The sequence below is a fragment of the Saccostrea cucullata genome, unplaced genomic scaffold (genome assembly GCF_032062105.1).
Source record: "Saccostrea cucullata isolate Sc308-1 unplaced genomic scaffold, CSIRO_AGI_Scuc_v1 ctg1225, whole genome shotgun sequence".
NCBI lineage: Eukaryota > Metazoa > Mollusca > Bivalvia > Ostreida > Ostreidae > Saccostrea > Saccostrea cuccullata.
Genome location: NW_026923676.1, coordinates 155001 through 179110, shown reverse-complemented (window position 1 = coordinate 179110; position 24110 = coordinate 155001). Strand labels below are relative to the sequence as shown.

The window sequence follows — 24110 nt, the reverse complement described above, 5'->3', positions numbered from 1 at the left end:
CTGCGCAATGAAACGTTGTCAAGGACTTAGTCCTGCGAATAAGCATATCATTTATGACTAAACTTATGCCACTTGGTGAAACGCAAATTACGCCTGACTGAATTTTGGCGTAAGCCCCGGAAGTACACCTAAGTTAAGGCTTAAATTACAACTTTTGATGAAATGGGCCCCAGAGCCGTAAAGTTTTGAAACTTCGATAATTATTAAAACATTAATCTTTACAAACTAAGGACATTTTGATAGCCCGGGTAATCATTAATTGAGCAAGCAGTGTTTAACCACAATATCACCTGACGTGTGGATAGTGTGTTTGTCACTCCCTTTTTAGCTCACCTGAACCGAAGGCTCAAGTGAGCTTTTCTGGTCACATTTTGTCCGTCGTCCATCCGTCCGTCTGTCTGTCTGTCTAGCTGTCCGTCTGTCTGTCTGTAAACTTTTCACATTTTCGACTTCTTCTCAAGAACCGCTGGGCCAATTTCAACCAAACTTGCCACAAAGCATCCTTTGGTAAAGGGGATTCAAGTTTGTTCAAATGAAGGGCCATGCCCTCATTCAAGGGGAGATAATTGGGAATTAATGAAAATTTGGTGGTATGTTTTAAAAATCTTCTTCTCAAGAACAACTGTGCCAGGAAAGATGAAACTTATGGGGAAACATCCTCAGGTAGTGTAGATTCAAGTTTGTTCAAATCATGACCCTCGGGGGTAGTGCGGGGCCACAATGGCCCACCAAAGTTTTACATAGAAATATATAGGAAAATTCCTTAAAAATCTTCTCAAGAATAACAAAGCCATAATTGATCATATTTATATGGAAGCATCCTCAGGTAGTGTAGATTCAAATTTGTTCAAATCATGACCCCGGGGGTAGGGGGGGGCCACAATGGCCGACCAAAGTTTTACATAGAAATATATAAGAAAATTCATTAAAAATCTTCTTCTCAAGAATAACAAAGCCATAATTGATCATATTTATATGGAAGCATCCTCAGGTAGTGTAGATTCAAGTTTGTTCAAATCATGACCCCCGGGGGTAGGGCGGGGCCACAATGGCCGACCAAAGTTTTACATAGAAGTATATAGGAAATTTCTTTAAAAATCTTCTTCTCAAGAATAACAAAGCCATGATTGATCGTATTTATATGGAAGCATCCTCAGGTAGTGTAGATTCAAGTTTGTTCAAATCATGACCCCCGGGGATAGGGCGGGGCCAAAATGGCTGACCAAAGTTTTACATAGAAATGTATAGGAAAATTCATTAAAAATCATCTTCTCAAGAATAGCAAAGCTATGATTGATCATGGAACTACTTTTGGATTTAAACTTTTCAGTAATAAACCATTTTCTACTTTTTCCTAGCCACAGTGCTCAGGTGAGCGATGTGGCCCATGGGCCTCTTGTTAGCTCTTCTGAGCCAAAGGCTCAAAGAGCTAATGCTATGGCCATTTGTGCGGTGTGCGTAAACTTTTTAGAATATTGGCCATAAGTCAAGAACCCTTGACCAATCATTGTCAAATTTCACAGGGTATCCTTGGTCCAGGGGCTACCATTTGTACTAAAACTAGGGTTGGGGCCCTTAAACAAGGGGAGATAATCAGGAAAACAAAACCAAAAGTACTGGTTGCTAAAAAATCTTCTTCTCCAGAACCACCAGGCAGATTTTCACCAAACTTACATACAAGGATCAGTATATGTTGAAGATTAAAATTTGCACGGGGAATTACCCTGGTGCATAGGGCATGGTCTCAAGATCACTTCAAAGTTGACCTAAATTTACACTTAATAAAAACATTTATATTTTGCTTACTATAAAGACTAGGATCGTCAAATCTTGTAAGTTGATGCGTTTTAGGACTTCACTAAAAAGTAGGTCACGGTGACCTTTTTTTAAAATTTTGCGAGCATTTGTTTTCAAATTGATTTGAAGGCATATTTTGGACACTTTAAGGCCTATGATCGTCAAATTTGTCAGTTGATGCCTCTTGGGTCCTCAAACAACATCAACTTAAAAGTAGGCCACTGTGACCTACTTTTTGAATTTTATGGCTAATCCTTTCTAAAACATTTAATCCCATTATTTTAGACACTGAGAGGTTTAGAATCATGAAGTCTTGTAAATTGATGCATCTTGGGACCTTAAAACATATTTATGAAAAAGTAGGTCACTGTGACCTACTTTTTGAATTTCGCAGGTATTTGTTTTCAAATTGTTTAAAAGGCATATTTTGAATACTTTCAGACCTATGATCATCAAACTTTGTCAGTAGATGCATCTTGGGACTTCGGAAAACGTCGACCAAAATGTAGGTCACAGTGACCTACTTTTGACATTTTATGGCTTTATTTAAGTATCTCCGGTACTTATAGGCTCAGAATCATCAAACTTTGTCAGTTGATGCATCTTGGATTTCCGGAGAATGACGACCAAAAAGTAGGTCACGGTGAACTTTTGAATATCTCAGGTAGTTATTGGCTTAGAATCATCAAACTCTGTCATTTGATGTATTTTGGGTTTTCGAAAATCTTCAACTAAAAAGTAGGTTATGGTGACCTACTTTTGACATTTTATGGCTATATTTAAGTATCTCTCGAGTACTTATTGGCTTAGAATAATCAAACTTTGTACGTTTTTTCGAAGAAGAAGACAAAAAAGTAGGTCCCACTGACATACTTTTGAATATCACAGGTATTGACTTAGAATCAACAAACTTTGTCAGTTAATGTAACGGTTAACAAAGTTCGTCGACCAAAAAGAAGGTCATGGTGACCTACTTTTGACATTTTTATGGCTTTGTTTAAGTATCTCAGGTACTTATTGGCATAGAATCATCAAACTTTGTCAGATGATGCATCTTCCATTTTCAAGGAACGCAAACCAAAAATTATGTCACCTTGACCTACTTTTGACATTTCATGGGTATATTTTAGTATCTCAAATACTTATTGACCTAGAATCGTTAAACTTTGTGACAGTTGGGACATCTTTGGTTTTCAGAGAATGTTGAACAAAAAGTAAGTCATAGTGACCTACTTTTGAATATCTCATGTACTTATTGGATTAGAATCATCAGACTTTATCAGTTGATGCATTTTGAGTTTTTGGGTTTTTTGAAAATGATGACCAAAAAGTAGGTCACAGTGACCTACCTGTGACATTTTATGGCTATATATAAGTATCTTTAGTACTAATTGGCTTAGAATCATCAAACTTTGTCAGTTGATGCATCAGGTTTTCAGAGAATGTAGACATAAAAGAAGGTCACTGTGACCTACTTTTTAATATATCAAGTACTTATTGGCTTCAATCTTTGTCTATTAATGCATCTTGAGTCCTCAGAAAATTTTTCAATCTTAAAGTAGGTCACTGTGACCTACTTATATTTTTTAATAGCTTTATTGAAATATCTTCAGTCCTAACAGGCTAAGAATCATCAAACTTTGTCAGTTGATGCAACTTAGGTCTTAGGATACTTAGAGTTAGAGGCTTCAAATAGAAGCGATAGATTGTACAATTTATCAGAAGAGCGATTCAAGGCCCTTCAGGGCCTCTTGTTTTCCAATTAATTTTAATAAGCTTTAAAAACATTGTTAAAAACAGTTTAAAAACAGGTTCCTCTGAATATTGTGTGTAATATAGGCATTTGATGTTACATTTTACAGAAGAAAAGGGTTTTAGAGTCAGGTTTAAAGTAGCTATCGATGACATTTTTAAAAAATGTTTCGAATAGTCGACTATTGTTTGAATAATGGAATTGAATGTTCGACTAAGGAAAATAAATATTTTGACATCCCTACAAAAAATAAATGTTGTGTCCGGGGTGTATGCAACATGTTGTACGCGGGGTGCATATCCCCTATTTTTCTTTATAGTCACTGTATCATTGTCTGAAATATTATTGAAATTTTCACTTAACAATTAAATTTTGTAAAAGTTTTATCAAATGGGTTTAATTATTCACCAGTTTTGAAATAGCACAACTCCATGAATGCGATTTACTGGACAAATTTGATACATGCTCGTTAGGAGTGAAACGGTTCACCGCGGTATCGGTTCACCGCGGTATTTTTTCTCGGTTCGATACACGGTACAAAATCTCTACTTTCGGTTCGGTTCGTTTTTCGGTCAGGATCGTCATTCAGTTGGGTTTGGCATAATGTATAAACAAGCTTTTCTGTATAATTAGTTCAGAAACGTAAGTTTGTGTGGACTTTTAGTTTGTAAAATAATTTTTAACAGTCAAATCAATTAAATTGATACATTCTATCCATTTTGCACATAAATTATTTTACTATATTAAGTAAAAGGTAGCATAAAACAACATTGAATCTGTTTTCTTCTATAAAAATGTATCGTATCGAAAATAACAGAACCGAGACCAAATTTTTCGATACTTATCGAACCGTGAAGGAGGCGTATTGTTTCACCCTTAATGCTCGTCGTCCTTTTCTATTTGCACAACGATGTAAAGCTAGGTAATTTGTTTAACTCCCCTACGTGTAGGTAATACTTTTAGGAAGTAAAATCCCTTTTAACTGTCCCTACATTTTATTTTTAGAATAGAAATTCATTAATCTTTTAACCTCACCTGAACTGAAAGCTCAAGTGAGCTCTTCTGCTGAATTTTGTCTGTAGTCATTCTGTCCATCCATCTGTCTGGTAACTTTTTACATTTTCGACTTCTTCTCTGGAACCATTCAGCCAGTTTTTACCAAATTTGCCACAAAGCATGCCTGGGCAAAGGGATCGCAAGTTTCTTCAACTGAAGGCCTACACCCTCATTCAAGGGGAGATAATTCAAAAATGGTAAAAATTTGGTGGCATGTTTTATAAATCTTCTCAAGAACCACTGTGCTAGGAAAGATGAATTTATGGGGAAACATCCTCAGGTAGAGTAGATTCAAGTTTATTCTAATCTTTTTCTTGAGAACAGCAAAGCCATTGTGATTAGTCATATTAATATGAAAGCATCCTCAGGTAGTGTAGATATAGACTTGTTCAAATTGTGTGTGTGATTATGTGTATGTATGGAGGGGGGAGGGGGGGGCACAATGTAAGTTCAAACTATTAGGGTAAAAAAGACACAGTCAAAGAAATGCAGTGTTCAGGTGAGCAATAAGGTCCATGGCCTCTTTTCTTTTAACATGAACACAATAAATCAATTGAATATATTATAAAGACATTTTTTATATTTATTATCAGCATGGAAGTGACAGTGAAAATGACTTATGGGATGATACAGCATTAATTAAAGCATATGACAATGCTATCAGCATTGTTAAGGTAAGATTGAATGTTTTGACAAAACTTTAAAGGACATTTTGGTCCCCTGATTTTATTACAAGGAGGAACATTATGCAAGTCTGTCTGTCAGTTTGTACATGTCTGTGTGTTCAGCAGCATTATGACTGATTGATATTCCTAGAAATTACATTAGTTTAATTTACAGTGAATTTTCATAATATAATAAATACATTATATTAACATTTGTTATACCCTTAAAAAATAACTTTTTATATATTTATTACTAATTAAAAAGTCCAACAAAAAAAATGTTTATTACATCGGTCTATCAATTTGAATTTCACTGTTGACTGGCCTGCTATTGTACAACTATGATTCTTGTCAATTTCAAATAACTAGGTCAGTGACCTACTTTTCATGCTAGTGGCCCCTGAGTATTTCTCAGAAAATACCTCAATTTTTCACACTATGACCCATTTTTCTTTACTCACAAAATATTAAAGCAACACTACTCTTTAAATAATAAAATAATTATAGTAATGGAACAGCGTTGCTTCATATAAAGAAACAAATTGAGTTTGGGCCATTGAGAATTTCCTCTGTCATATTTATATTTTTTCCCCATTTTTAGTCGAATATTAAAAAAATCTGAATGATAAGAACTCTAAATTATTTATAGGCTCAGGTTACTTTTGTTGCCCTAATTCTCATGGTAATAATATTATATGGGGTCAATGATCAATTTCTTTATTTCAAAGCATTCAATTAAATGAAATAATTTATAAGCTTTAACACATATAATATTTTCAAAATGATGTTAAAAAAATACATGTAACCTTTACATTGTAATTAATATTGCAAGAAATAATAAATTTTGACAAAAATGAAAAATTAAAAATTTAGTCCAAATTTCCTCTGCATAACCATACATTGATTTTTGTTCCTGTTTAATTTCTTCGAATAATAAAATATTAATTTTTTAAATTAATTGATATAGAGTTAAGATATGTCACTCGTCAGCTTTTTAAAAAAGTTCACACAGAACCTTCTACTTCAAAACTATTTATTAAAATTCAATTTTTATAACATATGTTACAGGAAGGGAGAAAATGTATGGCTGGACCGGGAATTGAACCCGGGACCCCTGTATCTCTAGTCAGGTGCTCTACCAACTGAGCTATCCAGGCCGATATCCACGGCCCTAACCATTACATTCCTCCCTCCTTAAATGGTCTTCACCCTCGAAGACACAACCCAAGTTCTTGTTGCCCCTGGCAGGACTTTCACCTGCAATTCCAGGGGTGGTCAACGGCACCAAATCTGTTACAGGAAGGGAGAAAATGTATGGCTGGACCGGGAATCGAACCCGGGACCCCTGTATCTCTAGTCAGGTGCTCTACCAACTGAGCTATCCAGGCTGATATCCACGGCCCTAACCATTACACATATATTTAAATTCAACAATGTTAACGTTTTAACATTTAATGAAAAAACTGCTCAAAAAGCTACAAAGAAGCAAGATTTATGAGGGACTATTTCTTGTGGTGGAAGGATATTTAGCAGATAATTCTGCAAATCTGCACATTTATCCTGGAACTTTAGCCTCACATACTTTTACTCTAAAAATATTTTCCATTATGATATTGCTAGGAATATTTAATTTAGGTCTTAATTTATATTTTGAGAACAAGTTTTACACCTTCCTTCAACAAACTTTGCCAAAATATGAAGATATTCAAATAAGTCAAGATAAAACTTACACCATTTTTTGCCTGAAAATCACTGTACAAGTATTTTGACCAATATTTCAAAATTAACATCACTGACCCCAACTTTTTTTTTCATTATTTTAAAGTACTTGATACTTGTAGTCGTAAAAAGCTTGATTTAACAAAATGTTTTATTGCCTATTTAGTTTTAAGCTATTGCTGTCCGTTTTCGTGTGCCGTGCATTAACATTTAAACATTTTCAGCTTCTTCTCTAAAACCGCTGAACCAATTTCAACAAATTTTGGCATATAGCATCTATGGGGGAAGGGAAACAAAAATTGTGAATTTCCTGGTCCCTGCCCCTCAGGGGCCTGGGGGGTGGGGCCAAAACCACTAAAATTAGTGCAATCTTTAAAAATCTTCTTAACTCCTGGACATCAAGCAGTCAAACTGTTGGTATGATTGTAATCTCATTGAGTCCTCTATCAAAATTGTGAAATTTATGGCCTCAGGGTCAGGGGTTCTTAAGTGCTAGAGTGGGGCTACATTGATTAAATAACGAAAATGCATTATTTCTTTGAAAATCTTCTCTGCTCCTGGTTAAGAAATAAACTAATTAAGTACATAGTTATGATAAGCAAGAGTGCCTCTACCAAAATTGTGAATTTTATGGCCCCAGGGTCAGGGGTTCTAGTGTGAAGGCGGGTTCTATTGATTATTTAGTGAAAATGCATTATTTCTTTGAAAATCTTCTTCTCTGCTCCTGAGTATTAGATAAACTAGTTAAGTACATAGTTATAATGAGCAAGAGTGCCCCTACCAAAATTGTGAATTTTATCGCCCCTGGGTCAGGGGTTCTGGTGTTAGGGCACAGCTCTATAATGATTTTATAGTGAAAATACATTACATGTATGAAAATCTTTTTTCTCTGCTCCTGGGTAATAAGCAGATGAACTACCTATAGTTATGATGTGCAAGGGCTCTTCTTCCAGAATTTCAAGGCCCCTGGGTCAGGAATACCAAGGGGGGGCTCTACTTATATTTTGAAAATGAATTGTTTGAAATCTGCTCCTTGGTATTAATCAAACATTTTAGTGAGCCTTTTCAAAAATTGTGCAGTGTGTAGGTCAGGCGTTCATGTGTAGTAGGGGTACTTCTGATTATTGCTGAATATTACTGATTAGTTGAAATGCATCTTTTTAGCTCACCTGAGCTGAAAGCTCAAGTGAGCTTTTCTGATCACCCGTTGTCCATCGTCCGTCTAGCTGTCTGTCTAGCTGTCCGTCCGTCTGTAAACTTTTCACATTTTCAACTTCTTCTCAAAAACTACAGGGCCAATTTTAATCAGACTTGGTACAAAGCAGCCTTGGGTGAAGGAAAATTTGAATTGTTAAAATCAAGGGCCAGCCCCTTTCCAAGTGGAGATAATCACGAAAATACAAAAATAGGGTTGGGTCATTAAAAAATCTTCTTCTCAAGAACCACTGGGCCAGAAAAGCTGAAACTTATATGGAAGCATCCTGGGGTAGTGTAGATTCTTAATTGTTCAAATCATGATCCCCGGGGGTAGGGCGGGGCCACAATAGGGAACACAATTTTTACATAGAAATATATAGGGAAAAAACTTTAAAAATCTTCTTCTCAAGAACGACTGGGCCAGAAAAGCTGAAACTTATGTGGAAGCATCCTGGGGTAGTGTAGATTCTAAATTGTTCAAATTATGACCCCGGGGGTTAGGGCGGGGCCACAATAGGGAATCCAAGTTTTACAAAGAAATATATAGGAAAAAACTTTAAAAATCCTCTTCTCAAGAACCACTGGGCCAGAAAAGCTGAAACTGATGTGGAAGCATCCTTGGTAATGTAGATTCTAAATTGTCCAAATCATGACCCCCGGGGCTGTGGCGGGGCCACAATAGGGAATCCAAATTTAACATATGATTATATAGGAAAAAACTTTAAAAATCTTTTTCTCAAGAACCACTGTGCCAGAAAAGCTGAAACTTATATGGAAGCATCCTTGGGTAGTGTAGATTCTAAATTGTTCAAATCAAGACCCCCGGGGCTGTGGCGGGGCCACAATAGGGAATCCAAGTTTTACATAGAAATATATAGGAAAAACATTAAAAATCTTCTTCTCAAGAACCACTGGGCCAGAAAAGCTGAAACTTATGTGGAAGCATCCTGGAAAAATGTAGATTCTAAATTGTTCAAATTATGACCCCTGGGGGTAGGGCGGGCCATAATGAGGAATCCAAGTTTTACATTGAAATATATTTGGAAAAATCTTTGAAAATTTTCTTCTCAAGAATCATTGGGCCAGAAAAGCTGAAACTTATGTAAATCTTGGGGTAGTGTAGATTCTAAATTGTCCAAATCATTACCCCTGGGGATAGGGCTTGGTCACAATTGCTATTACAAAGGGGGGAAATCTGATAAAGAACAGCATGGCCAAAGATTCTCAGGTGATTGATGTGGCCCATGAGTCTCTTGTTGTTCCCCTACTCCGCCTATGGGTATTAAGTAAACAAACTAAGCAATTGCTAAGTGTATAGTTATGATTAGCAATGGTGCCCCTTTCAAAATTGTGAATGCCATAGCATCTAGCTTCAAACATGAACCAAATTCAATCATTTGAAAGTTGTTGCATGATGCTCAGGTGACCTATAAGGCCCATGGGCCTCTTGTTTTATACCCCCAAACATGTTACTTTTTAGTGCAAAGAGGTTGCACAATAATTTACGTGCATTAATTTGCAAGATTTGTTCAGTGATAAATATTATTCAAACTGTTTTGCGTAAAATAAAATTATATTTATTGCCATGGTTACATGTGATAAAATATGATAAAGGTTAAAGTATTAACCAAAGAGTTAAAATTTATTATAATGATAAGTGGAAAAGGGTCAACTTAATTGTACCTTAGATCAGTAAGATGCACACTGACCCCCTATTTTCTCTGCGATTTTGGGTCACACTATATGAGTACTTATCCAAAATATACTTCTTAAAAAATCCTTGATTTAACAAATTTCACAAGTGACATACCTTAAAACTTGGTTATTGTATCCATTTAGAACAATTTTTTATTTAACATATTATACTTTATAAAATTTCCTTTCTGTTTTCTGAAACCTGAGTTAACGTCATCCTTAAGAGTTGTTGCTACCAGCAAGGTAAGGAAGAAGGGAAGAGTGCGTATGTTTGTGATAAATAATTTTTGTGATATAATAAAAATATAATTAAATTTGTCCTTTCTCAGCTATTGTTTTATATTTAATGATTAAGCCATAATTTTCCATACAAAGTAATTAATAATAAAGTGTGTATTGATTAAATCTTAGTGAGCACTGAAAGGTATAACAATCAAAGTACTGAAAGTACTGGGAAGCGCTAAGCATGGTTCAACTAAACCCGCCTCTTGATCGCCTTGACTGTTACGTTAAAAAAAAACAAGTGAAAGGTTTGTTACTTTAATAAAGTCTTAAAAAAATGAAAAAGAAATTAACAAAATGTTGCATTTTGGATCCAGGTTTCTGCAATAAAATTGAATTTATATCAATATTACAGTCCGATTTTTTTTTCTTCTTACTTACCTCATTTCAGATTAGGTATTTTAAAAACTCTGTATTAGCTGAAAAGTTTTCTTTTTTTATTGGGGGGGGGGGGTATAGTCTGCATAATCCAGACGTTTTAAAGGTAAACGCAAACGTCTGGATGATGCAGACTAGGGGAAATGGGCGAAAAATTTTGAATACCAAAAAAATGTTGCTGATATCCTTCTCTTGAATGTAAAGTAGAGAACACAAAACCTTTTAATGAAATTTTGAACAATGTATAATTATACTCTCAAGAATATGAAGAATATTATTCGTACTAAAATTCAAAATTGGCTGTCGGCGACTTTAGCGACCAGGCAAAATTTATCACAATGATGGGACCAGTACAAAACAAAATCTTCATTTCAAAAAGTTCGTGTCCCATGGCTTTGGTATTTAAAAAAAAATCTGTCCCATGCCTAGAGACTTATAAAAAAGTTATTGTCCCATGGTTACATCTTGGTGTTAGTCAGATAATTGGAACAAACTAAGGAGTCTCTCACACTACAGATATATCTCAATCATCGACAAAAGTGTTTTTTTGTTGTTTGTTCATTTTCAAAGATATGATTTTTTCTGATTTTTTAAAAAATAAAATGAATATTTCTCTTGAGTTTTACGTATTGTAAGTCTTTGAAAAAAGTTTGTGTCCCGTGGGTAATATTAGTGCTAAAAATGTTTTTGTCCCATGGTTTTCTTAGATGAAAAAACTCATTGTCCCATGCCCGTTTGTATCGGTCCCATCATTGTGATAAATTTTGTCTGGTCCCTTATTTGTTATCATCGGCCGCAGGGGTGATCTATTTATTGTGTTTGAAAGTGTACAGGGAGAAGTGAGATATCAATTTTTATTTGTTCCATCTTTAATGATAAAATATATTAGGATTATGAATTCACGATTTTTAAAATGGCATAATATTTTGTTTGAACTGTTCTTAGCATATTTTAATATTTAATCCTCTTCATAAATATTTTATTAAGTTATAATTCATATAAATAAGCTTTTACAAAATAAAAATTCCTAGCATACAACCTTGTAATATATACACACAATCATTACAAGACTTAGTTTCTGGGTATATAAATAATGAATAAAAATTGAACTTTTGAATTTTGTTTTGAATATTCTACACTTGGATAATATGATAACAATATTTTTTCAATATTTCACATTTATTGTGATACCAATCCAACCTCATGCAGCATGTTGCTATCATCATGTAACAAAAATCACCGAAGACTTTATAATTTTGAACCCCCTCCCCCTCGATATATTCAACCCCAGGGCTTGTTGGACATTTTTTTCACAAATTATATTTATTACACTTATTCATCATGTGTACAATATGAAGGGGGGTTCCTGTACCTGTGATCCTTCATCTCTGACTCTCACACACATGAATTATAATTTATTTTTACCGAAATTAAAAAAAAAAAGCTTGGCCATTCTGTTTCTCGTGTTATATTTGAAGCAGAATTGACAATATTCCATTTTAAAATAAAAATGTTAAATCCCATACTCTTCTACTTAGAAAAAAAATATCACATTGAAATTCGTTTGAATTTTTCTTGAACTCATTTTGGCAAAAATACTTTAAAATGCTTCAGTTTTTTAACACCCAATCGCTCAGTGAAATGGATTTTTTTTTGGCATCAAAATATTTTGTTACAGATAAAAACTACAAAACAAGTATAGACTCTATATAAATGCGTTCAAGTTTGTACTGCTAAAGGATAATTTTTTATGAAATCTTTATAATCGATTGCCCTCTGTGTAATGCAAGTGTGATGATAAAAATCCTTGTTTGTATAAAATTTACATTGTTTGAAATAAAGGCTTATGCAGAAGAGGGCGTGAAAAATTATGTAAATAATGATACTTCAAAATGTAGATACAAATTAGATATAGAAGCTAGTTTAATAAATAATTTTTTATGGAATTATACTTCTAAAAGATTTAATTCCAATTTGATTTGTTAATATTCATTGAAATTTGAAGCTTAATGAGACTTAAATACATGTGCGCATAAATCTTTTTTCGGTACTTGTATCAATATATTAACATGTATGGTCATTTAGATTTTCGAATTACCACTACAGAGATTACATGTACATTTGTGACAAAATGAGTGTTTGCCAGTATACTTATTAATACCCACCATATTGTTCAGAGATAAGAACTGCCCTTATCCCCTAACGCAGGATTTCCGTACATATTAATATCGACTGTACTAATTAACATGTATTATGATAACCCCTCACTAAAGTAGCGGACAGAGGGTCGGGGATTGTTAGACGACTCAGTAGAGTTACATAACTTGCTCACCGGCGCTATATTATGTATCACTCTGCGTAATATAGTTCGTCATTTTGAGCAATCTCCTATGCAGAGTTGTCGTTCGTTCCTCAGACACCTCTGGTGAATGTACGAGCCGATGGTAGAGAATGCATTTTGAGAGCATAATATACAACATTAAAATATATAATTTATATATAATCACCTTTAAAAAGAACCACAGAGATAATTTAGGTCAACAATAGTAGCCCTTGCAAAGGCATTATAGAACCCATTTGTTTACATAATTATCATTATTTATAGAGGGCGCGTCAGGGGTGTGTTCAAGATGTTAGTGCTAGATGGATATTAAGTACAGATACGAAATTTGAACAAGAATAGCAGCCACGTAAAGAATATACATTATAAATATTTATGCTAAGTTTGAAATCCTGTAATATATCGTACTGGGATAACACTTTGCATCACGCGACATGCTGTATATACCGGTATACTAACTGAAGGAATGCTCAGAGCTGCCAACCCTTACGATTTTGGCGTAAGGTGTACGAAATCAGCATTTAAAATACGCCTTACGATTTCTCTCTATATACTTCCGATTTCAGGTTTTTCTTGTTCAAAGTTTATAATACCGGTATTTTCATAGCTGGCAGTCTATAGTTTCTACTATTATAATATATTCACAATTCTTACAATGCTTGCTTGTATCATCGTTTCGGTTTTAGTAAGCCGATTACATTCATGACAATGTTTTAGAGTAAACAAGATGAAAACATGCCTCAGTATGCATGTCAATGTACAAAAAAAATCTTCAGCAGCAGGGGGTCTAGGTGGTCACTAGAACCCGCCTTACTATTTGTCATTTCAGAATGTTGGCAGCTCTGAATGCTCTTTATATCTAATCGTAAAGTCTCGTGACACACATTCAATTTTTGCATGCTTTTTCCATGCATCAGTTATAAATGTAATGATTGTATAATATAATTTATTTTAACATCTTATGGGTAGAAGAGCTGTCGTTTCAAAACAAGTATTATTTAGAGAACTCGACGGGTTCTGTATCGTAGATACAAGTTTGGGGGTGGATACGAGTGCGCAGCACGAGTCTCCACCCCCAAATTTGTAGCTACGATACAGAACCTGTCGAGTTCTCTAAATGATTTGTGACATGATCAATCAAAAATAGTTCCGCCCACTTTATAACTTTACAGCATCCAAACTTCCGCCAGAGTTCTGTAGATGAGGCCCCGACGGGGAGTACGCATCCGCAGTATATATATTTCCACGGAAAACGTAAAATTCGGTCAAATTAGTTTTGACAATTTTGTCATAATTTATTTCAGGGGTCTTAAAATCCTGGTTTAACTAGATTAACAAAAACAGGATTTACAGAAAATTCTTCGATGGACTTTGATGTCACGGATTTTATTTTCAAATTGAATTGCGACATTGAAAACGAAATGAAAGAGATGTGTGGCTGTTGTCAGCGAGGAGGATTTTAAAAAAATAAAAACGCGGAAAAAAATGGACTTGAATGATTTTGCACGAGGAGAGTGGATATTTTCCGTTATTGCGAATTTTCATTTTACTTTGGATCGAAATAATGTGTAGATATTCTGTGTGGAATAAGTTTTTAAAAAGTGATTGGGGAATTTTGACATTTTACATTCTCAGGAAAATACTGGGTATTTCTCCAAAATTATAATAGGAAAACATTAGCATTTACTATTTGTACGTGCTTTGCTAAATTGAATCAGATTTATTTTTAGACCGTGCTGTATTTTAGATACAGAATAGTTGGCAAATACAATACTGTATACAAGGCTAATACAGAACGGAAAGTAGCTCCGCCCACCGTAGTCCCGTTCTGTATTGCTGATACAGAACAGTAAACTTCAAAGAAAAACACCGCTATCGTGTCACAACTGAGTATTTAGCATATATTAGACTCTTTGTAAGTTTACTAGCAACTATGGTATTGAATACAGCCCTGATATAAGCGGTCGGTAGAGGGCGTTGAATAAAAGATCGTGAAAATCTGAAGACACCCTATAAATCGCTTGCGCATGCGCGCTTAGCGCTTTAAAAAGTTATAGACAAGGATTCGGGCAACATATGATTTGTTGGACCTGAAGGTGACAATGTTGCCCTTGGCCTTCGGCTTCGTGCAACATTTTCACCTTCGGTTTCAACAAATCGTATGTTGCCCTCATATCCAGTCAATAACTGTATAATAATCCCCTATGACATTACAAAGACCAGTATTGATTTCTGTTAAAATGTTTAAAACTTTTAACACAAAAATGGTATGTTATTGACCTTTCTGTCATCTTTCAGTTACCTTTCCGTCACCTTTCAGTGACATTTTAGTCTCAATTTAGCGATTTTTTCACTAGCTGATTAATTTATAATCAGATATTTTTCCTTAACAATGAAGCAATATTTTGAATAAAGATTTATTATTCAATCTTAATTGTGTCTTTTTTTCTTATCGTGATTAAATTCGGGTACCTTAAAAATATGTCTAAATAATTATTATAATTTTATAAAATAAATGATACTAATTCAAAATTATTTTTTATTTTCTAATTAGATTTAGAAAACAAAAATTCTTCAAGTGATAAAAATTGATGATCCGATAGTCGAATCAAAATTTAAATAAATGCCGTATAACACATTCTATAGTGCTTATATGTGTATTTTTCATGGAAATATTTAGTTTTAAATGATGAGACAGAATTTATATTACATGTATTTACAGCTTTTCTGGAAGAACCCTAATATCATAAATTTCGTTTCTTAATTGTCAAAACCGCAGGATAATTATTTTAGCTTTCGAAAGACATCATTTTAGAATCTTTTTACATGAATAGAATATAATCATTTATACATGCCTCTTGTAGAAAAAACTAAATATTGTAGATTTTTAGCTTTTTAAATGATACTGTTTTAAAATTATTCTACTAATTAAGTTTCTAGATAGAGAATTTGCGACGATCTCAAATCTCTGACACAGGAACAAGTGCCCATCGCTGATAATTGTCATCATCCCGATAGGAGATGTGTAATTAAATCAGTCTGTCCCCAAAATCCGCGCAACTAACACAGAATATACAAAAGATCTACAAATTGATTGATTTTAAATCCACTCTATTCAACAAGAAGTCGTAGCGTAATTGATAAGGTCGCGGACAATCAAGCAGGAGACCTGGGTTCTATTCTGGCCTTGTGCACAATTTTTTTTTTGTGCATTAATTTTTGTCTCCATTTTTTATTCAGAATTAGATAAATTTAATGCTATTATACCAGGAAAAAGTGAAATAAAATTTTTAAGTTAAAAAATAAGCCGATTATTCAATAAAAAGATGCAACAGAATGATAACTGAAAGGTCACTGAAATGTATGTGCCATTCAGTCGACTGAATGGTAACTGAATGATCACGGAAAGGTCATTGGAAAGGATCTCTTCAGTGACCATTCAGTGGGCATTCAGTTACCATTCAGTCGACTGAATGGTGGATTTTCATCCTGTGTATATAAGTGATATTTATTATTCTATAGTGATGATATGAATAATATTTGCCATTACAGTAAAAAGTGCACTGCATGAAAAAAAAACTCGATTTTGATTTTTTACTGGTCGCTCGTTTATTGCCATGATGACTGTTAAAATAGGTATGCAGTAGCACACACACATTTGAAACATAGCATGTTTTGACACTCGTTACAACAAAACAGTAACTTTTGAGTAAATCTGATGTTTTGCTCTTTTTACCACATATGAATATATATTTTTAGGTCACCTGAGTAAACTCAGGTGACCTATTGCTATCCGTTTTCGTCCGTCGTCGTGCGTCGTGCGTCGTGCGTTGTGCGTTGTGCGTTAACATTTGAACATTTTCAGCTTCTTCTCTGCAACCACTGATTTCAACCAAATTTGGCATAAAGCATCTATGGGTGAAATTTCATGATCCCTGCCCCCCTGGGGCCTGTGGGGTGGGGCCATATTGGACATCAAGCCAAACTGTTTGCATGATTGTAATCAGTGAAAAAATTGTGAAATTCATGGCAGGGGTTCTAGTGCTAGGGCGGGGCTAATTAAGTAGGTAGTGAAAATGCATTATTTCTTTGAAAATCTTCTTCTTTGCTCCTGGGTATTAAATAAACTACCTAAGTACATAGTTAAGATGAGCAAGAGTGCCTCTACCAAAATTGTGAATTTTATGGCCCCAGGGTCAGGGGTTCTTGTGTTAGGGCGGGGCTCTATTGATTATATAGTGAAAATACATGAATTCTTTGAAAATCTTCTTCTCTGCTCCTAGGTATTAAATAAACTAACTTAGTACATAGTTATGATGAGCAAGAATGCCTCTACCAAAATTGTGAATTATATGGCCCCAGGGTCAGGGGTTCTGCTGTTAGGGCGGGGCTCTATTGATTATATAGTGAAAATACATGAATTCTCTGAAAATCTTCTGCTCTGCTCCTAGGTATTAAATAAACTAACTAAGTGCATAGTTATGATGAGCAAGAGTGCCTCTACCAAAATTGTGAATTTTATAGCCCCACACATTGATTATATAGTGAAAATACATGAATTCTTTGAAAGTCATCTTGTCTGCTCCTAGGTATTAAATAAACTAACTAAGTGCATAGTTATGATGAGCAAGAGTACCTCTACCAAAATTATGAATTTTAAGGCCCCAGGGACAGGGGTTCTGGTGTAAGGGCGGGGCTCTATAGATTATATAGTGAAAATACCTGAATTCTTTGAAAATCTTCTCCTCTGCTCCTAGGAAATAAATAAACTAACTAAGTGCATAGTTATGATGAGCAAGAGTGCTTCTACCAAAATAATGAATTTTATGGCCCCAGGGTCAGGGGTTCTGGTGTTAGGGTGGGACTGTATTGATTATATAGTGAAAATACATGAATTCTTTGAAAATCTTCTCCTCTGCTCCTAGGAAATAAATAAACTAACTAAGTATATAGTTATGATGAGCAGGAATGCCTCTTCCATAATTGTGAATTTTATAGCCCCAGGGTCAGGGGTTCTGGTGTTAGGGTGGGGCTCTATTGATTATATAGTGAAAATACATTAAATCTTTGAAAATTTTCTTCTCTGCTCCAGAGTATTAAACAGAAACTACCAATATAGTTTGATGGACAAGGGCCCATATCTTCCACAATTGTGAATTTCAAGGCCCCAGGGTCAGGGGTACCATAGAGGGGGGGGGGGGTGTACTTATATACTGAAAATGAATGAATGGTTTGAAATCTTCTCCTTGGTATTAATCAGATATCAAGGCCTAAGGGTCAGGGGTTCATGTATGGTAGGGGCACTACTGATTATTGCTGAATATTACTGATTAGTTGAAATGCATTTTGTGTTCCCTTACCCTGCGTATGGGTATTAAGTAAACAAAGTAAGCAACTGCTAAGTGTATTGTTATGATGATCAATGGTGCCTCTTTCAAAATAGTGAATGCCATAGCATCTGGCTTAAAACATGAATCAAATTCAATCACTGGAAAGTTGTTGCATAATGCTCAGGTGACCTATAAGGCCCATGGGCCTCTTGTTAGCTCACCTGAGCCGAAGGCTCAAGTGAGCTTTTCTGATCACATTTTGTCCGTCGTCCGTCCATCTGTCTGTCTGTCCGTCTGTCCGTCTGTAAACTTTTCACATTTTCGACTTCTTCTCAAGAACCACTGGGCCAATTTTGACCAAACTTAATACAAAGCATCCTTGGGTAAAGGGAAATTTAAATTTATGAAATAAAGAGCCAAGTCCCCTCACAAGGGGAGATAATCAAGAAAAGACAAAAATAGGGTGGGGTCATTAAAAAATCTTCTTCTAAAGAACCACTGGGCCAGAAAAGCTGAAACTTATGTGGAAGCAACCTGGTATAGTGTAGATTTTAAATTGTTAAAATCATGACCCCCGTGGAAAGGGCAGGGCCACAATGGGGAATCAATGTTTTACATAGAAATATAGGAAAAATCGTTGAAAATCTTCTTCTCAAGAACCACCGGGCCAGAAAAGCTGAAACTTATGTGGAAGCATCCTGGTATAATGTAGATTCTAAATTATCCAAATCATGACCGCCGGGGGAAGGGCGGGGCCACAATGGGGAATCAAAGTTTTACATAGAAATATATAGGAAAAATCTTTGAAAATCTTCTTCTCAAGAACCACTGGGCCAGAAAAGCTGAAACTTATGTGGAAGCATTTTGGGGTAGTGTAGATTCTAAATTGTAAAAATCATGACCCCTGGGGGAAAGGCGGGGCCACAATGGGGAATCAAATTTTTACATAGAAATATATAGGAAAAATCTTTGAAAATCTTCTTCTCAAGAACCACTGGGCCAGAAAAGCTGAAACTTATGTGGAAGCATTCTGGGGTAGTGTAGATTCTAAATTGTAAAAATCGTAACCCCCCGGGGTTGGGTGGGGCCACAATGGGGAATCAAAGTTTTAAATAGAAATATATAGGAAATATCTTTGAATATCTTCTTCTCAAGAACCACTGGGTCAGAAAAGCTGAAACTTATATGGAAGCATCCAGGTATAGTGTAGATTCTAAATTGTAAAAATCATGACTCCCAGGGAAAGGACAGGGCCACAATGGGGAATCAAAGTTTTACATAGAAATATATAGGAAAAATCTTTGAAAGTCTTCTTCTGAAGAACCACTGGGCCAGAAAAGCTGAAACTTATGTGGAAGCATTCTGGGGTAGTGTAGATTCTAAATTGTAAAAATCATGACCCCCAGGGGAAGGGTGGGGCCACAATGGGGAATCAAAGTTTTACATAGAAATATATAGGAAAAATCTTTGAAAATCTTCTTCTCAAGAACCACTGGGCCAGAAAAGCTAAAACCTATGTGGAAGCATCCTGGGGGTGGTGTAGATTCAAAATTGTTAAAATCATGACCCCAGGGGGAAGGGCGGGGCCACAATTGGTAATCAAAGTTTTACATAGAAATATATAGTCTTATAAAACCTTTGAAAATCTTCTTCTAAAGAACCACTGGGCCAGAAAAGCTGAAACTTATGTGGAAGCAACCTGGTATAGTGTAGATTTTAAATTGTTAAAATCATGACCCCCGTGGAAAGGGCGGGGCCACAATGGGGAATCAATGTTTTACATAGAAATATAGGAAAAATCTTTGAAAATCTTCTTCTCAAGAACCACTGGGCCAGAAAAGCTGAAACTTATGTGGAAGCATCCTGGTATAATGTAGATTCTAAATTGTTCAAATCATGACAGCCGGGGGAAGGGCGGGGCCACAATGGGGAATCAAAGTTTTACATAGAAATACAGTAAATTCTCGATAAACCGCCACCTTTTGTAATTTAGAAATCATGGCGGTATAACGAATTTGGCGATGAATTGAATTTTCCATCTTTTAGGAAATAAGACGTAGAGTTATTGTTCTTAGAAATGCCATTTAGCGTTTCTGTTTTTATTATTACATGTACATGTATATATAAACATATTTCTAAATTTGAAAATACTTCGAGTAATTTTTTTATGTACAGTTTCGCTAAAACAAAATATTCAGATATGAAATTAGGACAAGTACATGCATATGTGTATGCATGTAAATCTGCACGTCTGATATTTAAAAAAAAAAATGCTGGGTCGATCGTCGTGATATATTGCCAATAGTACTGTACTTAAAATAAGTTCTGGAATAAATTCATTGTTTAAGAAATCATTGTTATTGAGACGTTCACAATTTCTGACTTATAATTATTTTTAAGCAAACTTTGCATTGTTTTTAAAAGCAGAGATCATCAAAATAATATCGTTATCAGCGTACTTTACATCGACCGCTTTCCTGGCGAAGCCTTGACTAAATGATTTTATTAAACAGAAAACAAAATTATTCTAACAGTTCATGTTAAAATCGTTGTTTACTTAATTGCTTGTACCTTGACTGGCTTTGCATGTTTTACAACAGGGATAGCGTCAACCAATTAGCCGCGCTTCACTGACCACACGCACCTGTGGCGGTATTATCGAGATAATTGACACTTAAAAATGGACGTTTGTTGTGAAAACAGGGTGGCGGATGGCGGTATGCAAATTTGGCGTTATAAAGAGAATTTTATATAGCAGGAAAAACGTTCTTGGGAAATCATGGCGGTATTGCGAGAATGGCGATGAATCGAATGGCGATAATTCGAGAATTGACTGTATATAGGAAAAATCTTTGAAAATCTTCTTCTCAAGAACCACTGGGCCAGAAAAGCTGAAACTTATGTGGAAGCATTTTGGGGTAGTGTAGATTCTAAATTGTAAAAATCATGACCCCTGGGGGAAGGGCGGGGCCACAATGGGGAATCAAATTTTTACATAGAAATATATAGGAAAAATCTTTGAAAATCTTCTTCTCAAGAACCACTGGGCCAGAAAAGCTGAAACTTATGTGGAAGCATTCTGGGGTAGTGTAGATTCTAAATTGTAAAAATCGTAACCACCGGGGGTTGGGTGGGGCCACAATGGGGAATCAAAGTTTTAAATAGAAATATATAGGAAATATCTTTGAAAGTCTTCTTCTCAAGAACCACTGGGTCAGAAAAGCTGAAACTTATATGGAAGCATCCAGGTATAGTGTATATTCTAAATTGTAAAAATCATGACCCCCGGGGGAAGGGCGGGGCCACAATGGGGAATCAAAGTTTTACATAGAAATATATAGGAAAAATCTTTGAAAATCTTCTTCTCAAGAACCACTGGGCCAGAAAAGCTGAAACTTATTTGGAAGCATTTTGGGGTAGTGTAGATTCTAAATTGTAAAAATCATGACCCCTGGGGGAAGGGCGGGGCCACAATGGGGAATCAAATTTTTACATAGAAATATATAGGAAAAATCTTTGAAAATCTTCTTCTCAAGAACCACTGGGCCAGAAAAGCTGAAACTTATGTGGAAGCATTCTGGGGTAGTGTAGATTCTAAATTGTAAAAATCGTAACCCCCCGGGGTTGGGTGGGGCCACAATGGGGAATCAAAGTTTTAAATAGAAATATATAGGAAATATCTTTGAATATCTTCTTCTCAAGAACCACTGGGTCAGAAAAGCTGAAACTTATATGGAAGCATCCTGGTATAGTGTAGATTCTAAATTGTAAAAATCATGACTCCTGGGGAAAGGACAGGGCCACAATGGGGAATCAAAGTTTTACATAGAAATATATAGGAAAAATCTTTGAAAGTCTTCTTCTCAAGAACCACTGGGCCAGAAAAGCTGAAACTTATGTGGAAGCATTTTGGGGTAGTGTAGATTCTAAATTGTAAAAATCATGACCCCCAGGGGAAGGGTGGGGCCACGATGGGGAATCAAAGTTTTACATAGAAATATATAGGAAAAATGTTTGAAAATCTTCTTCTCAAGAACCACTGGGCCAGAAAAGCTAAAACCTATGTGGAAGCATCCTGGGGGTGGTGTAGATTCAAAATTGTTAAAATCATGACCCCCGGGGGAAGGGCGGGGCCACAATTGGTAATCAAAGTTTTACATAGAAATATATAGTCTTATAAAATCTTTGAAAATCTTTTTCTCAAGAACCACTGGGCCAGAAAAGCTGAAAATTATGTGCACATGGAAGGATTCCTGGGTAGGGTAGATTTCAAAATGTATAAATTATGATCAGTGTGGTAGGGATGCATTATTTATTACAAGGGGGAAATCTGATAAAGAACAGATTGGTCAAAGCTTCTCAGGTGAGCGATTTGGCCCATGGGCCTCTTGTTTCAAGAAGTGTTCCAGTATCAGCTGGGTATGCTTTCTACGAATACACACGTTTTCAATTTGCAACACCGAAAATGGAAAATGCCGTCAATAGAAAATCGGCAGAATTACATGTAGGATAAAATGAAAATAGTGTGTTTCATCAAACTATATACTGTATCGTCTGCAAAAGGAATATATCACATGCTAAACAGTGATTTTATAGTTTGTTTCTTTTTGTTCTAAAAGTCACCATCGGTTTTCAACAATTGCAAGGCCGTTGGATGCTTTCCAAGATATAAAAGCAAAGGATACCGCAAGAGAGTGGGCAGGTCCTAATCAAGAAATAAAATTTATGATATATGGTTTATTCTATAGATAGAAAAAATGATGCTAACTAGATATTTAAAATTTCATTAATGTAGGGCCCTAAAGCTGTTTTAATTTCATGGCACTAGTCCACGAACTTTTTGATACCCCCTCGCAACATAAGGTTTCAAAACAATGTTTTTATGGATTTTATTGGGAACTTTTATTATGTTGCCCTTAGTATTACAGTTTTTTACCATTACAAAAAGAACATTGTAATATCGAGAGTCTACTGTCTGTATAACGATATGGGAGGCAGGGGGTATCATTCAGTGAGCATATTGCTCACAGTATCTCTAGTTTTCTGTGAGTATTCTTGGCTCTTTTCTTAAAAAGTGGGAGAGTATAAAGGGATCAGGGTGTCCATAAGTCCATCTAGCTGTACATCCGTCCCTCCATCTTTTATGCATACCACTGAATGTACTTTATGAGACATTCATAGAATCTTTGTTACATATTGCCATTGTGCACCTGCTATTTTATTAGGTCACCTGAGTAACTCAGGTGACCTATTGCTATCCGTTTTCGTCCGTCGTCGTGTGTTAACATTTGAACATTTTCAGCTTCTTCTCCGAAACCACTCAACCAATTCCAAATAAATTTGGTATACAGCATCTATGGGTGAAGGGGAACAAAAATTGAATTTTATGGTCACCGCCCCCCTGGGGCCTGATGGGTGGGGCCAAAACCACTAAAATTATTGTAATCTTTAAAAATCTTCTTCTCTACTCCTGGACATCAAGCAGGCAAACTGTTGGCATTAATGTTATGAGCATTGAGTCCTCTACCAAAATTGTGAAATTCATGGCCCCTGGGTTAGGGGTTCAGGTGTTAGGGCTGGGCTATATTGATTATATAGTGAAAATGCATGATTTCTTTGAAAATCTTCTTCTCTGCTCCTGGGTATTAAGTAAACTAACCAGGCACATAGTTATGATGAGCAAGAGTGCCTCTTCCAAAATTGTGAATTTTATGACCCCAGGGTCAGGGGTTCTGGTGTTAGGGTGGGGCTCTATTGGTTATATAGTGAAAATGCATTTATTCTTTGAAAATCTTCTTCTCTACTTCTGGGTATCAAATAAACTAACTAAGTACATAGTTATGATGAGCAAGAGTGCCTCTTCCAGAATTGTGAATTTTGTGGCCCCAGGGTCAGGG

At 35.5% G+C, this 24110-nt stretch overlaps 1 protein-coding gene across 1 annotated transcript in view; it reads left to right on the top strand.

Moving 5' to 3' along the window:
• The window catches only part of LOC134264638 (survival motor neuron protein 1-like), a 58246-nt gene that overhangs the window by 7999 nt on the left and 26137 nt on the right, over positions 1-24110 (top strand). The window contains exon 2 of the mRNA XM_062746913.1: positions 5200-5280. Within this exon, the coding sequence (XP_062602897.1) occupies positions 5200-5280 (81 nt within the window). The remainder of the gene's footprint in view (positions 1-5199; positions 5281-24110) is intronic.